This window comes from Lepisosteus platostomus, chromosome 2 (genome assembly GCF_059453375.1).
Source record: "Lepisosteus platostomus isolate fLepPlt1 chromosome 2, fLepPlt1.hap1, whole genome shotgun sequence".
NCBI lineage: Eukaryota > Metazoa > Chordata > Actinopteri > Semionotiformes > Lepisosteidae > Lepisosteus > Lepisosteus platostomus.
In genome coordinates, this window is record NC_142612.1 from 8967530 (window position 1) to 8992493 (window position 24964).

Genomic DNA, 24964 nt, shown 5'->3' on the forward strand with positions numbered 1-24964 from the left:
TGTATAAGATGTCTTAAGTTTCGGATTTTGGTACTTTAAGCAAACTGTACTTCCAGTCCGTTCTGTTGCTTACGTTGGTTTTCTTGCAAGTGCCCAACTTAATAAAGGGGAGATTAGGGTACTGGAGATAGTACATCTTCCAGGGAAATCGGTTTACCGCGAGGACCAGGATAAATTTGAAGGATTTAAGAAACTGAAAAACAGATTACTGAGAGTATTTTATCATTTTTTAAGTTTCTGGTGGGTTTATATTTGGTATTATAAGTAGTACTCCTAAATAATATGTACTTGGCAGGTTTTTCTGGCCCAGTGGGAAGCAATACAGTGGCAATTCTAGCTTTTTGGGAGTAACTGTGTTTCTGCACGATTTTCTGGTCGGGTTTGACCGCTTCATTGGAAAATGCAGATGAAGGTTTAAGACAAAGACAATACTGTTAACATTATTTTTTCTAGCTCTTTATCCAATATTGCAAGTAAACTTCCTCACTGTTGCAGTCTAATTACTATGTCATGACAATTATAAACCCAGTTTTAGCGATTAAGTCTCCCTAATGTGTGATGAAATGTTTTGCGCATAAATTAAAGAATTAGAACAAGAGTTAGTGTGAACAGGTTATCAATGTGCAGAGTCAATTTAAGGAAAACCAAAGATTTAATGGTATCATTTGATTCAATGATAGGTTAAGGTTAAATGATTAAAAAATGTTCCTGTTTTCCGAGCACAAACTATGGCTCTTGTGACAGTACTAACAATAGACGATCACAGATACTAGGGTTTTATTTCTTAATCATCCAAGATGTTCGATAGGTTGGTTCATTTACAGTTGCAATTCCTAGCAGCGGTCTCCACTTCACAGTGCTTGTGCATGTGGAATGAGGCACATAGAGTAGTCAGATTGCTTTCTGGGTCGTTGGCTGCCTCGCACATCACCCAGTACTCGACAGGAAATTAGCATATTCTGGAAAAACCAGCATGGAATGGAAAAGTGAATAATGGCCATAATAAAGAAAAGCTGCTGTGAGATGTAGTGCTTCCAGAAATATCATTGGATCATAGATCATTGAGCCTAGTTAAGTACTAAAACAGTTCTCAGAGGCTGCTTTATCCTCAGGGAGGGCCACACTTCAGTTCTGTTGATTAAAATAGCAAATGAAAGAGGATTCAGAAGCCACAAAATTCTTCAGGGAGCACAAGCTATTCTTCAAAGCCAATGTCAAGAGCCTAAATCATGCCTTAAATATTATACAATGTACATACGTTTTATATAAAGTAAAATATAGACTATATTAGTATGTAGGTTCTTACCCAGTCAACACAAAATATCAGACTTTGGACTAATTAAGGTGTATATATGATGTATATGTTTATCTGATGCCGAATATTAGCAGTAACATACTGTTCTGTGAAAATAATTTGTCCCACTGAATGTTTTGTTACTTTTTGTGAAAAAGTTAATGCCCCCCCTAGTTCAGTTGATTCGGTATATATAAAGGTATAGCTAGGACCAGCTGTATGAATATATTATAAAACAATCAGGGCTGATTTAGGACAGCCCTGCTCTATATAAAACTCAAAAGCTTTGTCTTTCATCATCACAGTGAAGTTCTTACCATGTGGAATAGAGGCACGTCATGCGCTGCTCAAAAGTGTTTTTTGAAGACCTTAGAAAAAATGTCATGAATGCCTTTGAGTCTGGAAAAGGTTATAAAACCATTTCTAAAGTTCTAGGGCTCCAGCCAGATACAGTCAGAGTCATACTCCTAAAATGCAGTAGATTAAGAACAATAGTGGATCTTCCCAAGAAGGGCCATCCTGCCAAAATCACTCCAAGCACGCAGTTTAAAATCGTCCAGGAATTCTCCATCCCGAGAACAACATCCAGGCATCTGTGGGCCTCTCTGGTCTTGGCTAAAATCGGTGTTCATGACTCCTCCAACAGAAAAGCACTGGGTAAAAATAGGTTTCATGGCAGAGTACCAGGATGGAAATAAATGCTAAGAAGAACATTGATGCTTGTCTCAAGTTTGCCAAAAAAAAAACACCTGGATGACCCTCCAGCCTCCTGGAAGAATGTTTTACGTGCAGATGAGTCACAATTGTAACTTTCTGGTTACATGCGTGCTTTTGGGAACTGGAAGCCCCAGTTGGAAATGTAGGAGGAGGCACTGTTGTTTAAAGTTTTGCTAGTAGAAGAACCACCAGTAAACTTCAAAACACAACTTTGATCCACCCACCTGACATTCCTTGCAGGGATTTGTCTTGCATGTCCTTCTTGGTACTTTGATTGGGCTGTCTTGAGTTGGACATAAAATCTCCTATTCTGCTGTATATGTGGCAGTCACAGATTGGTTACTCTGTACTGATTTAGGATGGAATGTACTAGTTTACTGTTCTTAATGCCCCATAGAGAAGAAAGTCTTGCTCCAGATTTGTCTAAAAGACCTTATACACTACACTTCCTTATAATGACTCTGTACAGTGAAACCTTTTACAAGGGTGATTTTAAAGCCTTTTGCTTCAAATTATTCTGTGAAGTATGTGTTCTGAGAACTTACTCAAGCCTTGTTTAACCAATGTGTGATTTGTAAGATTTTCTCTTCTAGACTAAACTGCTGTAAAGAGCATTGTGAGTATTCTCTGTGGTCTTCATTGGTATTTGCAACTTTTTTTCTTCTTTACCAATATAAACTCAATTTCAAAATGTAGTTTTAAATACTGAATCTGTTTATAGTATAATTCCCAAAATTACATTTCCCAGCATGCCATTAGTCTGAGCTAGTTTCTGTGTGGTTGTGAAGTGATGTTGCAGATACATTCTGGAAACAAAATCACATGTCATAAGGAGCAAGAGCCACTGGATACCTGGTTTAGCATTTGTGTCTGTGAACCTTTGAGGGTGGGGGAGATCTGGCTTCATTTTCTTAGTTATTGCCATTCAGAGAAGACATTGCTTATTAAGAAATTCAAAGCAGGGCTCAGCAGTTACTGCAGTGGGAAAAGACAAGGTATATTGCATTATGTGTATGCCTGAATCCTTTCAGCCTTTCAGGTTATATTTAGGGTAGAAATATGTATAATATATCCATCCAGTAGAAAATGTGGTTGTGTTCCTTTTCTTTACCTGTGATGCCGGTCCTGCATCTGTCACTCTCCATACAGTTTCTTTTGGAAAACACCATCCTGATCATTGCAGGCCTTTTCAATTAGGGAGGGAGTCATACGGTTGACGGAATATAGGAGAATGCTTATTCAAAACATTTTAGGAAAAAAACATTTCATAATTCCATTAAATTCAAATCTAAATAAGCCTCTTTTCCGGTTGATTAGTTTGTATATCCGTAGACTCCTTTGTAAAAATGCATGCATGCAAGATTTTTTTTTTCCTTCAGGTAATTCCACAGTTCTTTCATACTCCACTCCATCAAGATGTAATATTTTCATGCAAAGAATATATGGGCAGATATCTTTCATCAGTCTGCTTTAACGTTAGTTCAGCTGCTGTGCTCCATCATGTCCCTTGCTTTGAAAATGCCATGGGTCCTCAACACACATTCTTCTGTTCGATTTTGGATATTCTTTGACTTCCACACGGGATATGGTCTCATCGGCAAAAAGGTCATTCTTTAGTCTTGTACTTTGGTTGAGTTGCATGATGAACCATGTTGTCACGTCTTAGTAGGTGGTATTCATTATTCCACAGGTCCATCAGTTCAGCCCCCCACAAATGGATCGAGTGAGTAGATTGGGAGATCATTTCATTGATCAAGTATCTTAAACTACAAATTGTAAGATTTTGAACGTTGAACAATTCTTTCAGTTGTTTGGATGACTGAAGCTTTGCCTGCCTTTCTTCTGTTTTCCAGCATTGGGATTCTTAAGTGTTTCTGCTGGAAAAGGAATCTGACATTGGAGGAAAATGGATACATCTAGTTAAAAACGGTTTTGATCGTGCAGTGTTTGCTTTCTAGGACCTATCCTTAAAATTAGATGTGCATCTCCTTTGATTTGCATATTAAACTTTGTTCAAGAATCGAGTCCATTTAGCGCTTCACTGATGTTCAGTTATATTCAGAACACTTAACTAAATCTTTACCACTCTGGTAGCCCACTGCCGTCAAAACACCAAAGAAATGTTGCAGTGATCAGCTCACGGTGTGTTTTTGGTTGCTAGTGGCTCATCGAGCTAAATATGTCGTCATTCTGTTTCTTGAAGCTCCTAGGCATCTGCTTCAACAATCAGGCTTGATAGCTTGGTCCAAACACTCGCCACAGTGCCTCCTTTTCTCACATACACTTCCTCATAACTTCTCTTATTACACTGCTTACATTCACTTTTTGTATAAAGGCCCCTCATAATCTCTGCTAAGGATGTAAAATTTAAACTGCCAATCCTGTTGGATTTGAAATTTCTCTAATGGCACTGGCTTGAACTCTTGAACGTTTTGGGGTAAAGGTTCTTTAATGATTATTTTGCTTCAAAAGATGAATCTTTAAAAATATTTTTGTTACAAAGAATAGAAGAGGGCAAAAAATAGATAAAAGCTGAACCTGCATTGATCAGATAGAATGTGATTTGTGAAGTTGTTGACTGGACAAATAATACATCTTGTCTTACACTTTCATGCTTAATGTTGACTTCTCTTTTGACCAGGTTTTCTCTTATAGTTTCTTTGATACACAAGCAAATATGTGTTCGTTTTAGTTTTTACCTGAATTAGCAAGGAATTAAGTCAATAGACCTGGAAACATGGCATTTGAAGACTCAACTCTTCCTCTCCAGTCCTCTCTGATGTTAGGCTCCAACTCCATTAAACGAACTTTCCTACCATTGTGTTGGTTTTCCAACACTTATGTCCTATGATATACCATCTATCTCAGAAGAAAGACACAGCTGAAGATATGCAACACCTCTTCATGGTGATAGCTTGTCAGTCTTCTTTCAGTGACCCAACGTTCATTTGTCCTCTTTTAATATAGATCTTGTTTGTCTCTTCTGACAAAATTTTAAATGATTTATAGGCTGACTGTGGAATTGTCTTTGCTGAAGTTGCAACTGTTTTTGATTACATGTTTTCATGTAATATGGTTTTGATCATTACACTATTAGAAAAGAGTAGTAACCTTGTGGTGGCTAACTTTAGAGCTTTCTGTGGACTTTTTAAGGACAGTGGAGCAGAAACCTGGTGTACCCCTTTACCTAGAAATATGAAAATAGGGAAAAGGATTCAGGCACTTTGTTTCTTGTGTTAAATTATGATTTGTAACAGATTGCATTAAAAGTACAAACATTGGCATTTCCCACTGCAGTGCTAAAGAACTGTTATGAAGGTAAATCAGTTAATGTTGAGTAAAAGGTGTTTTTGCATTTTCTTTCCTAGAACAATCTTCATATCACCTTCAGGGAGTTCATTTCAGTGGTAGAAAGCAAACAGATGACCTGTATATTGACTGTGAACGGCAGTGATGCACAGAGAGTAATTGAGTCTTTTTTTATCGTGCAGCTTGAGAAATGCTAGTGGCCTGACAGCAGCAGATCTTGCACACGCCCAGGGATTCCAGCAGTGTGCAGAGCTCCTTTCAAATGTGCAGAACCAGCTCAATCAGCTGAATGGCTTCTATACCAATGGGGCTTTAAATGGTGACCACCCGGCCACTGACCCCAGAAGCCACTTCAATGGAGCACCCCCTAGAAAGAGGGCCCTTGAATATCTGGAGTCTAACCTGGCTAAGAAAGCCAGAATAGAAGGTAAGTGAGGTGTTTTAAGAGTGCACAAGGGTGAAACAAATATTTAAACGTGGATGTCAAGTAATCTGTATATTTAGCGCCGAAACCTATGTCCAGAAAAGCCGATGGCTTTGCACGCAAACAACAAGAATAGTCGTTAACGGTCATTATGAAAAGTGTTAATTATGAACAATTATCACCTTTTAACTTACACTGCATGATGCCATCCTGAAAACTGCTGTTGTGCTGGGTTTCAAAATACCATCTTTTGACGATGTGATTTCCCATCCCATGGAGAAACTTGTTCCACAATCCTGTTCTGAATATTTGAACTTGTCTGGTGGATACAAAATGTCCATGTGTGATAGAATTTACAAAATGATGTACATGCAATAGTCCTGTTGGTGCCTACTGTGCATTGTAATGTCATTTGCAGGCCTAGATTTGTCCCTGAAGATGTACAGAGGTGCTGAAGAAGAGCTGGACTCCATGCACACTGAGACTACGCCTCCAATCACTTCAGGTGGGATTGGACCCTTTCCATTTGGCCACAACTGCACTGAGACTGTAGAAGACCACACTGCTAAAGAGAACAGTTCTCCGGGACCTAAAGATGTCGACATTTTCAATGTCGCTGCCATGCAGATCCCTTGCCGATGTAAAAACAAATACGCATATTTCTAGCTCCTTAAATGATCTCTGTTCCAGAAATGTATGTAAAATATAGCCTACCTATGTCCAAATGTCCCTTAATGTTATCTTGAGCATACTGCTTTCCCCTTTTTTCACAAACTTTATTGGCAATGGTTTAAGTTTTTTGCATGGCAATTATTTTTTGTTTTGGATTTTTCTAAATATATCCTCAAGTATCAGCGTAAGATAAGTGGATAACAAGTTACACATCACTAAGGGTGTTTGTATATATTAGTTTTCTGATAGGATCTAAGATAAGTAGAAGCCTCTTTCAATGTGTAAATATACTGGAACAAGGTTTTAATTATTTTTTCATTCCATTGATAAAACTCAGTTTTCACTTCATTTTATGACGTACAATAAGTTTCATGGTCGAGATTTAATTTCTGTTTTGCACTATTTGCATCCATTCTATCTTACATTTCCAGTAATTTTCATTCCTTATGTTTTCTTACTGTGCACGTGCTGTGCTGTCCTCCCTCTGTAAACCTACGTCTCCCTCCTATCCCATATTAAGAAATGTGGGCTTGGAATAGTTTCATGTACTGAGGACATAAAAGGAAGCCAGGTGCTTGATAGGCTTCATAGGCAGTGATTGAGGCAATGTGAACCTTGTTCTGACAATTCCTTTTTTGAAGAGTGTCTTTTTAAGGGTTTAAATATGAAACAGTAGCTGCATGAAGCAATGTGGTTCAGTTCTCGGCTAAAGACCCGAAGCTCTCAAGAGCGTTTGCACTTCACTAGCGCTCGATGGAAGATCGGCCACGGTCTGCCAGCAGCTTGTACACCTCAGCACAGGTGCTCAGCCTGCGTCTGGAGCATAATACGTGTTTTATCATTATTCTTAGTAGGACATTATTTGACAAATTGCATTCAATTTTCCTTACTTTTCTCATTGGTTATAATAACTTGAATGATTTAAGATAGGCTTTTAATTGGACTAAGTTTGTACTTAGATCCAGTTCTGAACTGTTCCTTAAACTTTTAACATGGTAGATCACATAGCTGTTGCTGCTCCTTAAAAAAAAAATATATATATATTTTAATATTCGCTGGTAGCTTCATGTCAGTGATATTTTATTTACTAATCATTTCAGAAGTCATTTTTAATCTTTTCAAATCACTGCTGTCTTCTCCCAATGAATTAGAACTACCACCTAACACACTATGACTGATTTCCTCATGATCTCCAGAAATTGAGCCTACTGGGCAATATACTGGCATCAGCTATCATTTCATGTGTTGGTGTCTTTGAAGGCAATGAAGTATCCTCACTTCAAGAAGTCCTCAGTTTAGATTTGAATGACATAAAAGTAGTAGATCCATTTCATTTTATAATTTCAATCAGTAATTGGATTGTTTGCCAGTCTGATTAAACCAAACACATATTTAGATATATTGCTTCATTAAATATTTGAAATATGCTGTTATTCTATGCAAAATTGGCTAAGTGTTCCTCTGTTGTGCTTCATTGATCTTTTGATTACTGTTTTTTTGTTTGGTATGTCAAATAACAAACATGGAAATATCTTCAAAAGAGTTACTGTTGAATAGACATTTTTCTTAAATGAGCTACACTTATTTTATGTATATAACATTTATTTCTCATTTTAAGAATATAATAACTTGTTTCTACAGTACATACTGCTTTCAGCACATGAATGCTTCTTTACAATTACCAAAATTAAGTGCTTTTCCAGTAAACTGGGTAAAAATGATCCCTCCCAATATTAAGGCCTAAAGCTTCCATAGGACATGCATTTGTGCAGTGCAGCATTTTTCCGAAGAGCTGTAAAGGTGAAAACATTCCAGTTGGTGCATCTTTCAAAACCGCTTATTGGTTGCCACTAACTGAGTGATCCAAAGACTCTTTTCTTCTCAAACTATCTTCTGAAAAATTCCATTAACTTTGATTTTCTGTGGTGAGGTAGTTTGTTCTACAGACTTGCTAATGTAAGAGATGGTTCCTATATTCTGTCCTAAATACACTTGTATTTCCATTTGTGTCCTCTTTCTCTAGATTCATTGCTGAAGCTGAACTAGTTGTTTAGGTTCACTTTGTGAACTCCTTTAATGACTTTGAATACCTAAATCATATTCCTAAAAAGTCTTTTCTATTCCAGGGTAGTCAAAGCATGCATGTTAATGAATGGAAAAAAGTAATCTTCTCTTTTAACATCCAATTTAGTTAATCAAAGTCTTTATAGCATTGTAAACTGGTACTAGTGATTCCGATTTCATTGCTCTGTTAGATTAAGCAGGTTACTGTAGATAACCTTTGTTGATGATCAGGCTTCAGAGTCATTTCTGAATAATGATTTTCATTAACATAATTCATTTTAGAGGGAAACATGTTTCTTGCAACTAGGTTGCACATTACTAGTGTTGTGTAATGAAGGGAAATTTTTAAATTCTCTTACATAATAGTTTCTATAGTCAATATATAATGTACATACTATGTATTTTAAAGTGCTAATAAAGACATGACATGAAATTTAGTTACATGTCTATGATAAAGCAATCTACAACATCTGTTTTGGAAGCAGAGAAACTTTTTATTGCATGTAAGTAACAATAACTTTGTCTCTGATAATGTGCACAATAAATCAATGATTTGTTACTGAATACTTTCCAGTTTTGCATGCATGAAGTTATAGCTTGCAGCTTTAAATACTGGGTGTTCTGATTTTGGTCACTAGTAATGATATTTCACCTATAACATTTATCACTTAACTGCATTAGTTCCAATGTACAGCATGTGAGCTTCCAATTAAAACGCTTTGTACTTGTAAAAAACTATTAAATATAAAACACATTGAGAACCAAATTGGGTGGCTGCAAGTGTATGCTTACTTACAAGTGTTTCTACACTGCTGTATGTGGGCTGATTTGCTGCACTGTCCTTTGATATGCAGACAATTTTTATATGTTTATCTAAAGGTGTATGTATGAGCTACTTTAGGTTTTATCTTTCTGAAACTGAAGACCCCAACACAGACTGGATTTCCTTTTACTTGTGGTAATAAGAACATTTAATCCTGTTTTTTTTTGTACAAATTCTTTTTTTGGGGGGAAGACCGTTTTGGCGGATCACGGAGACTAGTTATGTTGCTAACGCAAGGATATGTTGACCGATAACATGGCACACGAAACAGCACAATCACCAGTATTCTGGGTGCCTCTTACAATGAAGCAGACTTCTATGCTCTGTCCAATGCTTCAGGTTCTCCATCACTTCTGGTTGCAGAGGTTAGCATTGCAGTGCTGGGGCTCCGGGTTCAATTCCGGACCTGGGACTCTTATCTGCATCGAGTTTGTATGTTCTCCTTGCCTTTGCATGGGTTTCCTCCCACAGTCCAAAGACATACTGGTAGGTCAGCTGGCTTCTGGGAAAATTGGCCCTGGTGTGTGTGTCTGCCCCTGTCCTGTGATGGACTGGTGTCCCATCCAGGGCGTACCCTGCCTTGTGCACATTGCTTGCCATGATAGGCTCTGGCTCCCTGTATTGGATAAAGCGATTAGGAAATGGATGGATTATTTCACCATTCGCTCTACCAAGTGGGTAAAGTGAACACCTGATTTCTTTAAGTAGTCACATCAAAGTTGCTCTAATATTTAATTTTTCTATTGTTGAAGATGACATTTTCCACTGCACCTCCCCGATGTAGAGCTGTCTTTCCCAATATTTAAATGGAGGGGATCTGCTAGGGAATTGTGGATGAAAAAGTCAAGCTATGTAATGACATTTAATGACATTCAGATTACTAGTAATATGAAATGGTAATAGTAATAAAGTTGTAATTTTTAACCTATTTTATATTTTCCCACTCTTTACTAATAATTGTTAAATAAAAGGGACAACATTTTTTTAAAGCACTAGGATATTATACTGAAAATTCCAAACTTGTCAAAGTGCTGTACTTACTGCAGTACTTACATGTGGGTGGATGAAGCAATGTTTAGCATTTAAAGGATTTATTCAGTATAAATTGAAAAGAACATGAACCACTGTAAAATGAAGTGCATATGTTTGGAGTTGGTCTTTTTATGTCACCCTTTCTTAATCAGTTTCTGTAATAAGGGGATAATTTATTTTACCCCTCTCCTCTCCACCCCTAGTTAGAGGTCCAGATGTCTAAAGATGTTTTTTAAACATAACCACTTTGAAATACGCAGATGAATTCACAAGAAGATGTGTAGAAGGGAGGAACAGCGAATAATGTCTATGACTGGTATTAGTACTAAATAGATATGTGGTCTTAATCCTCGAAAACCAAATAAAAAACTACAGAGAGTAGCTTCACATTTTACTTCATACTTTACCTATTAGAACATTCATTGTTGAATTGCGCCCTCTAGTGTGTGTTGTGCGGTATTGCATCTATACCTTTATATCAATCTTTTGATTGTGGACTAGCGTTTGCTTGAGGAAGGCTAATTTTGTCACAGGATTACACAATTGTATGTAAGTACTACAGCCTTTTTTGATAAATATTTTAAATATTCTATTCATATATGTGAAGTGATTTCAAGTAATAGATTTATATAAATTCTAAAACAACATTTAACATTGCTTTAAAACAAATTAAAACTATTTTAAATTTATGAAAACTTTCACATGATTTCAAGGTTCTTGCCCTTGACACATTCAATGTATCTTTAGTTAATGTAAGTTTTAGTTAGTAAGTGCACTAGAAATTTAATTGATCCTTAATCAAATGTCATTAGATTAATTCTAAAATACATAAAACCCTTCTCAGCATATTTTAGACATGTTATCCATTTCAACAATATGGAGACCTCTTATGAAAATTTTACGTTTCGTCGTGTGACGTTGTTGATAGCTGTAAAAAACGCCAAAAATATCATGCCTTTTCTTCCTTATAAATATTATAAATAACTATAGATGTCAAAGGTGTATTTTAAACTTTCCCAGGACTGCTGATGAAAACGGAAAATAGCATAGGTTTGATGTGGATCAGTAGTTGAGAACTCTTCTTGGAAAGTCTTCCCAAAAAGGAATTAGATGAGTCTCTTGTAAAGTGAAAACTATTTTATGTATTAACAGCCCAAAGAACCCATTATTCCTTTAAGGGCTGTCACCAGAATAGTTCCAAATGGATTTTTTACCCACTGTGCTGAAGATGCAACAGTGTTCAATTATATTAACAAGGAATCTGGATCTGTTAGCCAATTTATTGATTTTGCCTGTAAGTTTGCCTTTAAGAACAGTAAAACAACAGTGCAGGAACTCCTTGAATGTAAAGTGAATGAAGGCACATTTTCATGAATGCAACTTAATATAGAAATCCTGGTGCAACTGAGATGGATGACGGGAAAACTAACTCTTTGAATTTGGACCACAAATGGGCACGACAGGTTACAAAAAAACTAAAGCAGTCAAACTGAAAGTTGCTGAATAGTCTTGGACGCTTATTTGACAGCTCTTAAAATGAGCAACAAAATAAAAAACGATCATTTTTAAATTGGATACTGTGAAAACCAGAACTAAAATCCAGACTGTAGGCCTCTGATGTAACCTTGCCCTGTTGAACTCCCGACGCCGTGATGGAAATGTTTGTATCTTAGCCCACTGCCATTCAATCATCTCCCAAGTGGTCCTTCAGGCTTGCAATCCAATTAATTGACACTCCTGAGGTTTCGCGATAATGCAGCCACGTGCCCCTCGTGTTTTAAGATGAATGCGATTGATCCGCTTCTGTTCTTGAACAGCCGGTGTTCCTGTGCCCACAGGCCTGAGGAACGGTGGCGTGCCAGGGGGAGATCTGATGGGCAACGGATTCGCTGCGAAGGGGCTCTACCACCCACCCCAAGCCAACGGAGGGAATGTCAAGCCAATTCCAGGCGTGGTGAATGGCTCCCCCCCCGAATGGGGGCCGGCGCTGATTGGTTCCGCTGGGGACGGATCGCCCGTCCTCCTCTCCCACCCCGGCTCCGATGCCGAAACCCGCTCGAAGCCCTCCGATATGTGCGGATCTCTGCATCTGGGCGGAAGCCCCAGCAGCTGTGTGGCTCATAGGCCTTCTTGGGCAGGGTCTAATCCGGAGCCAGGGGATCTTGGCGACAGTCTACAATACGGACATTACCACGGGTTTGGAGACACCGCGGAGAACATACCTGAAGCCAGCAGCCAGGTGGAGCACAGCCGATCGATGAAAGTGGAGCAGCGGTATGATCACGCGGTCTTCAGCACGCTGCACCTTTATCACGGCTCTTAAAAAGCAGCCAGTCGGTCACCTCCACGACTAGTTTGTCATCCCTTCTTGACCTTGCGGTTAAGATGTCGTCGTTCCTTTACTAGGGCAGTGCTTCAACTGACTTACATGGCTGACACGTAAAGAGTAAAAAGAAACAAACACAAGCCAACCTCCCTGGTTACAAAAGGGAAGTTTTGGCGGGCTTTTTTTTTTTTAAGATCTCATTTATTTTATAGAGTAGTTCTGTTTCGAAGATAAGGGAATTCGAATCGCTGAAATCCAGCATAAAAGGGACATCAACGTAAAATGAGACGCTTTATTTGGTTTATCAACGCTATGGTCATTGAAATGTATGATTTAAATGCTTTGAGTGGTTTTGATTTAACTATTCACAAGTGTGAACGCGATGACTCTGGATGCTGTGGTTTGGGGAAAAGTGAAAAGGTGAATCGAAAGTTTGGACTGAATACGATTTTTCTTGTGCCAACACTGACTCAAATAGCTGCAGTTATCACTTGCAATACAAGCATTTCTAGATTAATTGAGATACTGCTTCCATTTATGCAGATGTTTTTTTTAAGCATTAAATGAGATACAATTATGTTCCCGCACTTAAAATGGTTCTATGTTGTGATGTTTGGTTATGCTCGCTTTTATAGAATGGGTGGTGTCCTTGCATTCCTTTTTGTATGACTTCTGTATCCGTTTTCATTGTTTGAATATAATAAACATTATTCCCAATGTTCTGTTGTTTCATTATAAAATGTTAATTCTAGGTCTCTTTGAATCTCGACTATGAAGACTTCATAGCTCGTTTTTCACATGTAGGTCTATTCTAAGTGGCAATTAACATATTCGGCTCGATAATCAAATGCAGAGGAATAACGACCATAATAATACTTTAAAGGGACAAGCAACCGTTTTTAAAACGGGGAGCTTTTGCAAAATTTATTTTTATTTTAGAATATGTCTTAACCTACTGGCAACAGAAAAAAAAAACATTTTGTAACAGCTGAATTGCATACTGATTTAGTTTCACACCGTGAAAGCTAACCGTGTTCAATGACACCTGCAGTGCATTTTGCAAGTCGGATTTACTAAAATGATCAGAAATTATTTATCTCCACGAAGATAAAGGTTCGAGACGTGTAAATACCCTGGTTGGATTTTTTACAGTTATATACTAATTAAAATGACAATAGGTAACAAAACAAAAGTACCGTTTACGTGTACTTTTTTTACTGGAAGACTAAAACGCCACAGGAGAACAGATTTAAAAACACCACAATCACGGTCACATAACCTCTTATCACTCAACACCTTAAATTAACTTCTTAATATTTAAATACCATCAAATTAGCGGTGACGTTTTTGAACATCTGGAATGGAGCTGATATGTACAGTAAAAATACATGGTTACTTACAAATGTGATTTCCAGAAGCGCTTTTTGAGAGCAGAAAAAGGGCACAGCCGCCAACCCCAGGCGTGGCCGAAAATGAAACACTACAATATTCAGCCGTGTATGAGCACCGACTCTATTCTAAACCTCACACTGTAGGCCTACTGAGCCACAATCAAGCCCTGAAAAGGCAGGCTTTAAAATTACATCTGAGCCACGGTTACCATTTTTGCTAGAGGCAAGGGTTTAAATGACAGGAAACAAGAAGACGTCCTTTTGTTATCTCTTATCCCACCGATATTTACGTAAAATTAATAAGGGAACTAAGCTTTTTACGGCGTTACCCCGGTTACAGCATAATAGCGCTTCTTTCACGTACACCGGAAAAGGACTAACCTACCAAGGATGTATATATATAGCGTTGTACAGCGCTAACCTAGGTTGAAAAAGACACTTGAAACGTGCTGTACCGTCCCGCTTCCTCTCAAACTTGACCTTGACTGAGTCTTTTTCCTCCTGCATCGCCCTGTAGGAGAAGGTTCCCCCATTTTCCCTTCGACAAGTCTTGTTACGGTAGACTGCGACCCCCCTGTCTCTGTGTTCCCTTTTAGCTCTCTCTCTCTCTTCTCTGGCGACCAGCACTCCCGCATTAAACTAAAGGACAAGAAACCCCCTGGTGCAGGAACTAGGGCTCCTGTCTCCGTCCTGCTTTGTGCTGCAGTCCACCTGATAAAACAAGGGTGTAGGGCCGTTCGCTGCAATACTAGAACATTTTTACATTTCATCTGTTACGCCGTGTCGGTCAATTGCATACAGTATGAAATATTTCTATCGATTACTGAACAAGACGTCTAATGGCTTTCTGGTGTACAAATCAATCTCAAAGAGAAATTTTCTCTAAAACCAGTTGTTGTTGCATCAAATTCTTCACGAATAACTGTTAAAAACATAAGAGTAATAACTAGTAAAGTCTTTTATTTTCCGCTGCTGTAGCTGGGGGGACTATTTCTGGAAAGTGGATTAACCTGACTCCGAAGACGACATCACTGATGGCTGTCGTTGACTGAAAATTGACAATGACAGCAACCAAAATAAAATTTTTCGTTGATACTCTCAAAAGAATGATGATTTTTCAAAAAAAAATATTTGACGTGTGGAGAATGATTCATGTTTTTAGGTTTCTTATTTTTGTTATTCTGTCTTTGTGGTTTATATTAACTATTTCTGTCTCACAGGGCGCGATAAGTCAAATTGCAGTGTAAGTTTAGTGTACACCCACTCGTACAATATTTTGTCCTACTACCTCTTTTATTAGGTCTTGATCTCTTCTCATTACATGGCCATACCACCGTAGTCTTCTTTTGACAGTAGTTACAATATCAGGGTCCTTAGAAAGCTATTTTAATTATCTGTTTTTCCTTCTTCTCCATTTTCTTTCACTGGTTCTTAAATCTATCTTAAGACACTGTTTTCCAAACCCATGAGTTTCCTCTCCATCTTTTTAGGGAGAGTCCTAAACTCTGAACCTTGCAGTATTACTAGCTGGATTAATGTCTTGTACTGTTAATCCAAATTTTTGTTGGTCATGACAGCAGTTTTGACTTCATCGTTTACCCCATAGCAAATCTTGATCTATTTCCAGCCTGAATTTTCGCTATTTCTCCCTCTATACTATTTTTCTCTTGAACCTCTCCTCCCAAATACTTAAAATCTTCCACTTTCCCGAAGGACATTCCCTCTGCTTCCACAGATCCACTTGTATTTCCTCATCTACTTACAGAGAGGTATTAGTTTTATCAACATTGATCTCTAGACCCACTCCTTTGCCCTCCTTCACTAAAACCCTTGTCATGTCTCTCAATTCTTGTTCGCTTTGACATATGAGGACTACATCATCTGCGTAGGCTAAAATATTGATCTTTCTGCCAAACTTAATTCCTGTTTCCATTTCTGTGACTTTCCTTATGGGTCTTTCTAACACTAAATTGAATAGCAATAGGGACAGGCAGTCTCTGTGTTTGATGCCAGTCTTTACCTCAAACACATCTGATAGTCACCCATTCACTCTTACTTTGCATCTTGAGACATCAACAAAAGGGATTATTTAGAAACAGGACTATCCACAAAATCCCAGATGTCATTAGCTGTTAGTCATAAAAGCCAGAATAGGATTTTAAGATCCATTATATTTTTGGTATTTTCATTATTGTAATATCACATGGATTTTTTGATAATCCAATGGCATATTTCTATGATTTTAAACCACAATATAAAATACTCCAGGTTTGATCCAAAATGAAAACATCCAAAGTCTCACCTGAGATCTGATTCTTTATTCATGACTCATGTGATTCGGGTTCTCACATATCTTGAAAAACTGTAGATTTAATTTTCAATGACCTAACAACATATTACCGAGTAAATTGAGAATGTAAATATTTTGGGTTTTAAAGCTGTAGCAATATGTCAGCTGTCGTACATATGTTTCAGATTCCTACAGCGCAAAACCATTTACAAAATCAGTTATCATACCATATGCTCAACATTTTGTAATAAACACCATCAAAGTACCAAAGGTGCGAAATGTAAAGAGAGAAATAACATGGATAAAGATCCTGTTCATATTTGTTTCTTTCCAGATCACAGAGTGTGGTTTTCTACTGAAGGAAGAATACTTCGAAATCCATTACATTTTACTAGCCTGTACCTTATCCACATCTGGTGAATTACACAGGACATTCTTATCTTTCTGAACAAATCCCAAAGCTGTGTGACTTGTTGTGAACAGATTGATTCCAGAAGTGTATCTTCTCAATAAGTGTCATTATCAAATAATTGTGACAGTGATCTGCCTTTGTTTTACAATCATCCTGTCTTGCACAGCAGCTGTCTCTTGGAGCTGTGTCTGCAGGTATAACCCACTAGGGGGAGACATAGGGACACTAGGGCTAGGGGTCTCGCACTCGTTTTTGAGTTTTTCAAATTCTCCAGGGGTGCTCATACCACTAATGTCACTGAAGATGTTTCTAAAAACATTTTAATTTTATAGTTGGTCTGTCAGATTGAATTTGTCAGACACCTGTTAAACAGCCCTGTCTTGTCAGTTGGTTGATATTGTGCTGCATGGCCTGAGCATTTGATTGCAGTAAGATGTGCATCAGACAGCTGTGTTCTGCGTTTGGACATTTTAATGTTCTTTCTGAAAGAAAAAAAGTTGCTCACAAAAATGTAAGAACTCCTAACCAGGGATACAGGATTTCTTTTTAAAAGAAAAAACAGTCAGAAAAATGCTGACATTCTTGGTTCCTCTGAGGTTCCAAGCGAATCCACAGCATTTGTAAATCACGCAGCGCACATCAGGAGTAGATGGATTAGCAAACAAGCCGAAGCAATTTGTGTGAGCTCTGCGCACCTCTGTGAAGCAGGACCACTCATCACAGAATCCACTTCCTTCACGAAAGCACAGGAAGGTGCTGCATCCTCCTTGTCCAACCCTATTAAAGAATATTACTAAAAGGCGACATTTTCTTAGGTGAGATTCACACCGTCTGCTGTTGTTATAAAGCCTAATCCATCATTCAGGACCCCAACCATCCGGGCCACAAACTTCTCCCCCCTGCGCTCTGGCAAGGACCCTACAATTAAAGCACAGACCGCTAGCCTTCAGCACAGCTTCTGCCCTACTGCAGCACACATCCTTAACAGCTAACTGTGTCATGCCTCAGAAGTCAACGCACCTCTGCACTATGTACTTTTGACTTGAATTGCCATGTTTTTTATCCACTTCCACATAGTTATCATTCTCTATAATGAATTTATTGTTCTGGTTGTTACTATTAGTACCGTTTTGCAATGTACTGTCTACAATTGTGTGGTGTTGTGTGTCCATTCTATGCATGTTATGAGAACTCCACTGTACATGTACATATGGCACTAAACCCCACTACACGACTGATCTGGCCTGGCCTCAACCCTGGCTCTGAGATTCCCTGTAGTTCAGGGGATTAATGTGAATCAGTCCTCCTACGCCTCGCTAGCACTTAAGGGGGGATCAGGAACACCCTGAAATAAACAGCCTGCAAGACAATATTGTCCATCGTGTGCTGCCTGACTCTGATTTGTGGTTTATACAAAGTAGTATTTAAAGGTGTTTTAAGGAGTCTAATCGTTATGAAAGGAAAAGACCATTTATAATTTTAGGAAGACGTTTCAAAAGAAGAATGTTTGCTTTACTGCACTTAAGAAGATCCAGATATGGGCTTGCTTTTAGTTGCTATAGATCTAATAACCATGATTTTCATTTATCCTGAAGATGCATCACAATCTATGATTTTCCAAAGACTTGGAGAGTTTGTGGCCTAATTTTACCTACAGTATGCTTCAACTGCTGTCTGGTGGACTCCAGTACAGAGCTTGAAGGCTGGATTTTCAGAACTTCAGAGAAACTCCCTCAGAGAAAAATACAGAGCAGAGACAACATTTCATAAAGTGATATTTTTAATTATAGTATCACATCTGTACATTTTGAATACTAAAGCGCTCGTAACTCAAATTACACACAATGGTTCCAGCTGGACTTTAAAAACACAGAAGTGCAAAAATGTACTTTTTAATTATACCAATATTCTTTTCAATATTACAGAAAATATTTGAAGTCCTAAGTCCTAAATTTAAAAAAAAAACGTATCGATACTCATGTAATTCACATTAAAAATAAAAAAGTAATAGTGTGCAAGGAAAGAAGGAAAAACATCCTACAATAAAACCTTCAACATAAAATTATTGCTGCAACATTTTCTTTCATTTTTTGTAGAAAACCCATAAAAGCTACAGCTTTAAAAATTAAGTGATTATAGCTTTGCAATCTACAAGAGATCTTTTCATTATATTAAAGGGGTGTTATTCATATCTTCACTTCCTAGATGTTTATTTTTTGTTCACTTGCCTAAGCAGGACTAGTCACAAACGAGAAAATACAGTCTTGCTCAAGACCCCGAAAATAAGCAGCGCTTATTCGGGGAAAAAAGAAATAAAGGAGTGCATTCTTCATTTCATTTTCTTTATCTGCCTGGCTAAATAGTGTCAGGGACAAAAAATTGTAGTCTCTACAAGTACCCTTTGGATTTCCTTTTCGATTATGACAAAATAATGAGGTAATCCCCCAAACGCACTCAGAAATACTGATGTACTGCTCCCCTACTCACCCACACGGCGCTGAAAAAAGAGCAAACCTTCAGGGACTCAACTTCCTTCCTAACCTCTCCTGTGCTACACAGGACAGCACAGGCAAATGGTCTGACTGCTCTGCCTTTGGCTGAACTGTCTGGAAACATTTCAATCGAGGTGCTTAATCTTCTGGTTCAGTAAGAAGACTGAAGGACACTATTCTTATGTTTACTTGTCATGAGTAAATCTTAGCTGTTGGTGTGGTAAGGCTAAAGTCTGAACTGGTTGTTCAACACCGGGGAAAGGAAAATGCAAAGGTGGGTTAACTCAAATTTATTTAAAAAAAAAATACTGACCACAAATGCAGCAATAGTTGAAGTTAGATAGATTTGCAGAAACCACTTCATAACAGTGTTGGCATTTCAAAATAATTTAACTCCTTGGTACGCTTTTTTAGAACAGAAAATAAAAAAGATTGGTGTTGGTGTGGAATTATTGCTTTGTAAATATTTCTTTAAAAAGTGAAAGCACTCCTGTGACAAAAGAAAATACAGTGAATCACAGCTTAACATCTACTCAGAGGAGGGAAGATCTAATTAATTAATACAAACAGTAGCATGTGGAAGACAATGTTAGGAATCAAGCTTGTTTTAGAATCCACATCTCTTTTTTTTCCAAAAAAAAATCCTTTTTTCCCCCCAAATCTTGAAAAAGTTGCCAAATACTGCTTGCTTTTTGAATTTGCTTCCTTTTATACTGGTATTTTGGATCGCCAAATTGTTACCCTACTTGTCCTTTTACACCCAAACTCGGCCAAAGGAAATGTCCTCTGGAAGGTGCTGATGAAATGCAGGTCACTTCACCTTGCAGAAGCAGAGCAGAAATAGCTAAGCTTCAGTGCCGATCATTGAATCCCACAGCTCCTGCTGGCAGTCTGTCACCGGAAGGAGTCACTGCAGCAAGGCAAGCTGGGAATCCCCCGGTCTGCTCTTCTGCAACCGAACCCTGGGTCATTTTAGGCATTTCAGAGGCGGAAACTCCCGAGCGGGCGAGCGGCACACCCCGGAATCAAAATGGGCAAACTCCAGGTTGCAGGACTCTTCGTTCACTCTTCGCCGAGGCGTTCGAGATACTAACACTGCTGCTGTTTTGATTAACTGATAGACTTGCCCCCTCCCATTCCTTTTCTCCGGCACCTGTGAGGTTACAGGGAAAGGCTTGACCAACTAGGAACCTCCGGACAAAAGCGCCATCCCCCAACCCTTCCAGCCCCCTGCCCCGCTGAACAACGACCCTCACCGTGAAAACGCGCGTCTCGACTTAGTCTCTGCCCAGGACCCTGGTGGGTAACTCACTACCTGTTGTAAGCTCTTTCCTTCTTCGATTTCTCCAGAGCCTTGTCCATGGTTTTCTCGTTCTCCCCCCTGCACTTGGGGCAGTACCACTTGCCCTTGGGCTTGTGGTTGAGTCCCACACAGGAGAAGTGAAACCATTCGATGGGACACTCGTCGTTGTCGCAGCCGATCATCTCCCCATACGACACCTGGTTGCACAGGCAGTAAGTGGGCTCGTTGGGGTCGATGGGCAGGTCGGCAGGAGAGGCCTCCCTCTCGGCTTTGGCTTTCGACCGCTTCTTCTTCTTCGACGCCTTGGCCTTCTTCTCCTTGGGGGTCCCCGTGCCGATCTCGTCCCCGTGATCCAGGTTGTTGCTGGCGTTCTCTCGGTTCTCGTTGTTCTTCTGCCTCCTGGACCTCTTGTTGCTGGACTTCTCGTTGGCACCCACTGTCTCGCTTCTCGATTTCTCCTGGGTCGTCTTGCCCGGGACCACCAGGCTCTCGCTGGGCTCCTGGCTGGCCTCCAGAAACTCCACGTGACCCTCCACCTGCCTGCTCCTGTTCTCCACCAGCTCCACCATCTGACTGACAATCTGGATCTTCTCGTCCCCCAGCTCTTGGCTGCGGATCAGTGCTCTCTGGATGCAGTGCAACAGTCTCTTCTTCTGCACCGGATCTCCCTCTTTCTTGTGCTTCTCATAGATTTCATCCAGCTCCTTCAGGATCTCTGAAACACCCAGAAAACAACAGACATAAGCGACACAGACAGACAGGCATCCTGAGGTCACGTGATGTCAGTCACAACTTAGGGCTGGCCATGTAAAAACACTGCAGAAATGGATGTCAGCGGTTCACGCATTTATAGGGTGTTATACATAGAGCTCACAACCTGTTGAAGGGAGTTAAGAGTTATGGGTGGTTTAGGCCACAGTAAAGGTTAATCTAATCTAACGCAGGTTAACATCTGATGTATATTATACTGGTATTGTATGTTTACATTAAAGACACTTAAAAAAATGCTTTTAAATTCACTCAAAGCACCCCAAATTCACACTCCTTTCAATGTAATGAGTAGCTGCTTGCCATATAGCTTGTCAAATGTTTTCTGTAAAATCAAGTACACATTCCTAACATAAAGGACAATATTAAAAAGACATATATACACACACATATATATATAAACATACCTGTGTCTTATCTCTAATTAGAGATTCCTTCATTTTATGGAAGGAAATGGCATAAACCAGAAACCCACTATAAACCCTCCTTCAGCCCATTTCCCTGTAAAAACACTACAGTACTTCTGTCTAAAGGAAGTGATGCTGAGGGCTGAACTGACATCTTCCAGTTCGAATGGACAGGCTGCTCCACTGCTGTTCTCCAGGCACTAGCACAAACAATGAGCTACAACAGCAGATACCACTCATCACACCTGGCACTGCAGGCGTGAGAGTCCAGTGGCCACCGATCTGAACAGATGAAGGCGCTACAGTCCCCCAGCAGTGTTTAAACCTGGAGATCAGTACGCCAGTCTCTATTTAATGGCACTGAATGATTATCTTCACCCCTGCAGGTTGTGTCTCTTCCAGAATGACACTGCCTCTGTCCACAGAACGCGTGTGGTCGCCCAGCAGTTAAATGGGCATGACCTTGATGTTAATCACGTGTCGGGGTCTTCTCGGTCACCCGTTTTGACGATCTAGCATTGACAAGACATTCCGGCAGCGACGCCTAACACGGCGTTTTCCACCTCCACCAGCCAGGTGTGAGTTGACTGACTTTCTCCTGGACGAATCCTGCATAATTCTGGATACAGGAAGCCACAGAGCCTCCGGGCCGGACATGCTGCGCACGGTGGTCAAATGCCCTACAAATGGACTTCACATTAGTCCGCTACCTGCATGCATAGTATTCAAAGAAACCTGTCGCAGACACCGCATTGGTTTCTTAAACTGTTGGGAATATCTGAAGTGTAAAAACTGCTCAAGCACCTCGGCTGTGACGATTATAAGGACAACGTACAAATAAATTATCTGAAAGGAAAGCCTTTCTGCAACGGTGTTTAGCGGCACACGTGACTAAAATACAACCATAAAGAGTAACCATGTCTGCAGCAAAACCTCATCAAAGGAAAAGACACGAAAGGAAGTATGGAGTGCGGTTAAGCGCTGTTAACAGCTTGCAAAGGAGACTGAACCCTCCCCTAATCCTGAGGAAACCCATTGTTCTTTCGGGAAAAGGGCAGGGCGAGATACTTGATCGTCAGTCAACTTGTACCAATAGGCACTCGAGGAACAGTCAAGCACCGCCTCCTAGTGCAATAATTCAGCCAATTGAAACCTCAACTGTCCAGTGACCTCCTCCATTTAATGCGCCGCAACACTGGGCGGTCGCGTACGATCAAATAAACACTACAACCAATCACGACAGACGCTAGGCCAAGGGGGGGCTGGGTCGCGCTTTCCCTCCAATCATCACGAAGCGAGAGCTCGAGCAACGCCTAATATGCAAATATACCCGGTGTATATTAAAGGGCCAAAGACGACACTGTCGCCAAGCGCGGTGAGCGCAGTCACGGAGAAAAGGGAGTGTGCTGCACGTCTAGACCACAAATGTAGCATAAGCGCCCTAAAAACCGCCTTTTAATGAGGATATGAAATGCATAAACACTAAGTAAAACAGTTCCCTTGCCTTCAAAACCGTTCGGTCTTTCAATAAAAAATGAATTTCCGGACCATCTTAACCGGTTCAGACAAAAAAAAAATCTCAATAAGACTGTGGCTATAAATACGGTATCTCTTCGACGAACACAAGTCTTTTAAAAACCGTGCAGTTTTCTAAACTATATGGGACAGAAGCATTATGTTTTGCTTGTTTTCATATGAAAAACAATCTTCCACAAGACTGGGCGCGCTGAATCTACATGTAAGATTTGCATCACTGTAGTAATACCTTACTCTTCTACTACCGATTTTAAAAACGCGGCTTTAAATAACCCCCTATACGTGCTTTCAAAAGCTCATGAGCCCATCTTTCCTCCTTTGAGTCGATTTTCTTTAAACTTCTAATGATAATGACAGTCGTGAAAACATAGGAAGTAAAACCAGTTTTAAATAACTGCTTTAAAATCCCAAGTTGCTATAAATTGACGTAAACAACTGGAAAATCGTACGTGACGGTCGAAATCGATGTTAAAACTGACAATCGGATGTTTTTTTTAAAGGAAAAGGGGAGTAAAATCCCTACCCCAGCAGTACAAACACCAATTTTATACAACCAACAGCCACCACGAACACTGTACATTCCTAAATGCTGTTGTGCTTAATCTTCACTTTGTTGTTCCAGCTCTTGAAAATACGATTTCGCAGGGAGCATTCACCCACATAAAGTTAACGCTTCTTCGCTCTTTTATTTAACAGCGTAGCATTTGGCTGTTTCGAGAAAACTGCATTTTTAAAAGCTTGGCAATCTTTTGTTCCGCCCCGCGGTTTTGACGATTCAGACCGCTGTTCGCAATTGAAGGCTGCTTTCAGTCGGGGTCGGAGGAAATTACTGAACAAACTGCGCTAAAAAAAATAAAAATAAATCAGGAGCTTACCTTGGTATTTAGCGTCGATTTCCCTCATCAGCGACACATTTCGCTGCAAGTCGAAAGGCAACGATTCGACCAAGTCTAAATACTCCTCCACATAGTTAGCAACGTGGATCGGGTCGCCGTTGGCAGGGCTCAGCATTTTTATCCTCCCAGTAAATCAGACTCCGCCGAAATCCAGGAAAACCTACATTTGCTTTTTTGTTAGTTGTTTTTTTGGGGGGGTGAGGAGGACGGCAGAAAGATCAAAATATCCTTCGCTGCAGCGCAGAAACAGATTGAATGGCTGTCAGGCAACAGCCTATGGGGTCACTTACGTTTGTAAAGTCCTCCTCTCCCAAACAGAGGAGAGGTTCAAATATGGAAAAAAAAAACCCCAACACAAATCAAGCACCGTAGTGTGGGAATTCCTTCTGCTTCTCTTTTCGGCGAAAAAAACAAACCCACGGCAACTAGTACCTGTGTTGCCCCTGCACTTGATCCAACGTGGAAAACCAAATACCAGTTTCAAACACTTGGGAAACACTCGGGCCCGCAGCGCGCAGGCGCGGCTCCGGCCAGCGCCATCTGCATATTCATGAGCCCAGGCTCGGCTCCGAATTGGACACCCGTAACACTAGATACCACGATTCCGGTATTCGTTTTCAATAACGTGCTCATAAAAAAATAGGGCATACATGCCCACCTCCCTGCGTGTTTGGGAATGATGGGGGGGCACCTTTTCAACAAGCTGCCTGACAAGAGCTTGAAGTAGCCTACTTCAGCAAATATGCCCTCTTCAAAGCCGCCTTTTTTTTTTCGTGCCTGGGAGTTTTATTTCTACATGTTTACGCTA

The 24964-nt window shown here is 39.8% G+C and overlaps 2 protein-coding genes across 2 annotated transcripts in view; one reads left to right on the forward strand and one right to left on the reverse strand.

Annotated features, from left to right (window-relative positions):
- LOC148675868 (ankyrin repeat domain-containing protein 10-like) overlaps positions 1-13378 on the forward strand; it is a 47185-nt gene extending 33807 nt beyond the window's left edge. The window contains exons 4-6 of the mRNA XM_088596986.1: positions 5503-5747; positions 6163-6249; positions 12174-13378. Of these exons, the coding sequence (XP_088453112.1) occupies positions 5503-5747; positions 6163-6249; positions 12174-12658 (817 nt within the window). The 3' untranslated portion in view covers positions 12659-13378. The remainder of the gene's footprint in view (positions 1-5502; positions 5748-6162; positions 6250-12173) is intronic.
- A 5138-nt stretch (positions 13379-18516) lies between these two features.
- ing1 (inhibitor of growth family, member 1) lies at positions 18517-24662 on the reverse strand. Its single transcript, XM_088597108.1, has 2 exons — positions 24136-24662; positions 18517-21264 (listed from the first exon to the last, which is right to left on the reverse strand). Exons 1-2 carry the CDS (start codon positions 24269-24271, stop codon positions 20558-20560), a joined length of 843 nt encoding a protein of 280 aa, XP_088453234.1. The 5' UTR covers positions 24272-24662; the 3' UTR covers positions 18517-20557.
- Between the last annotated feature and the right edge of the window lie 302 nt (positions 24663-24964).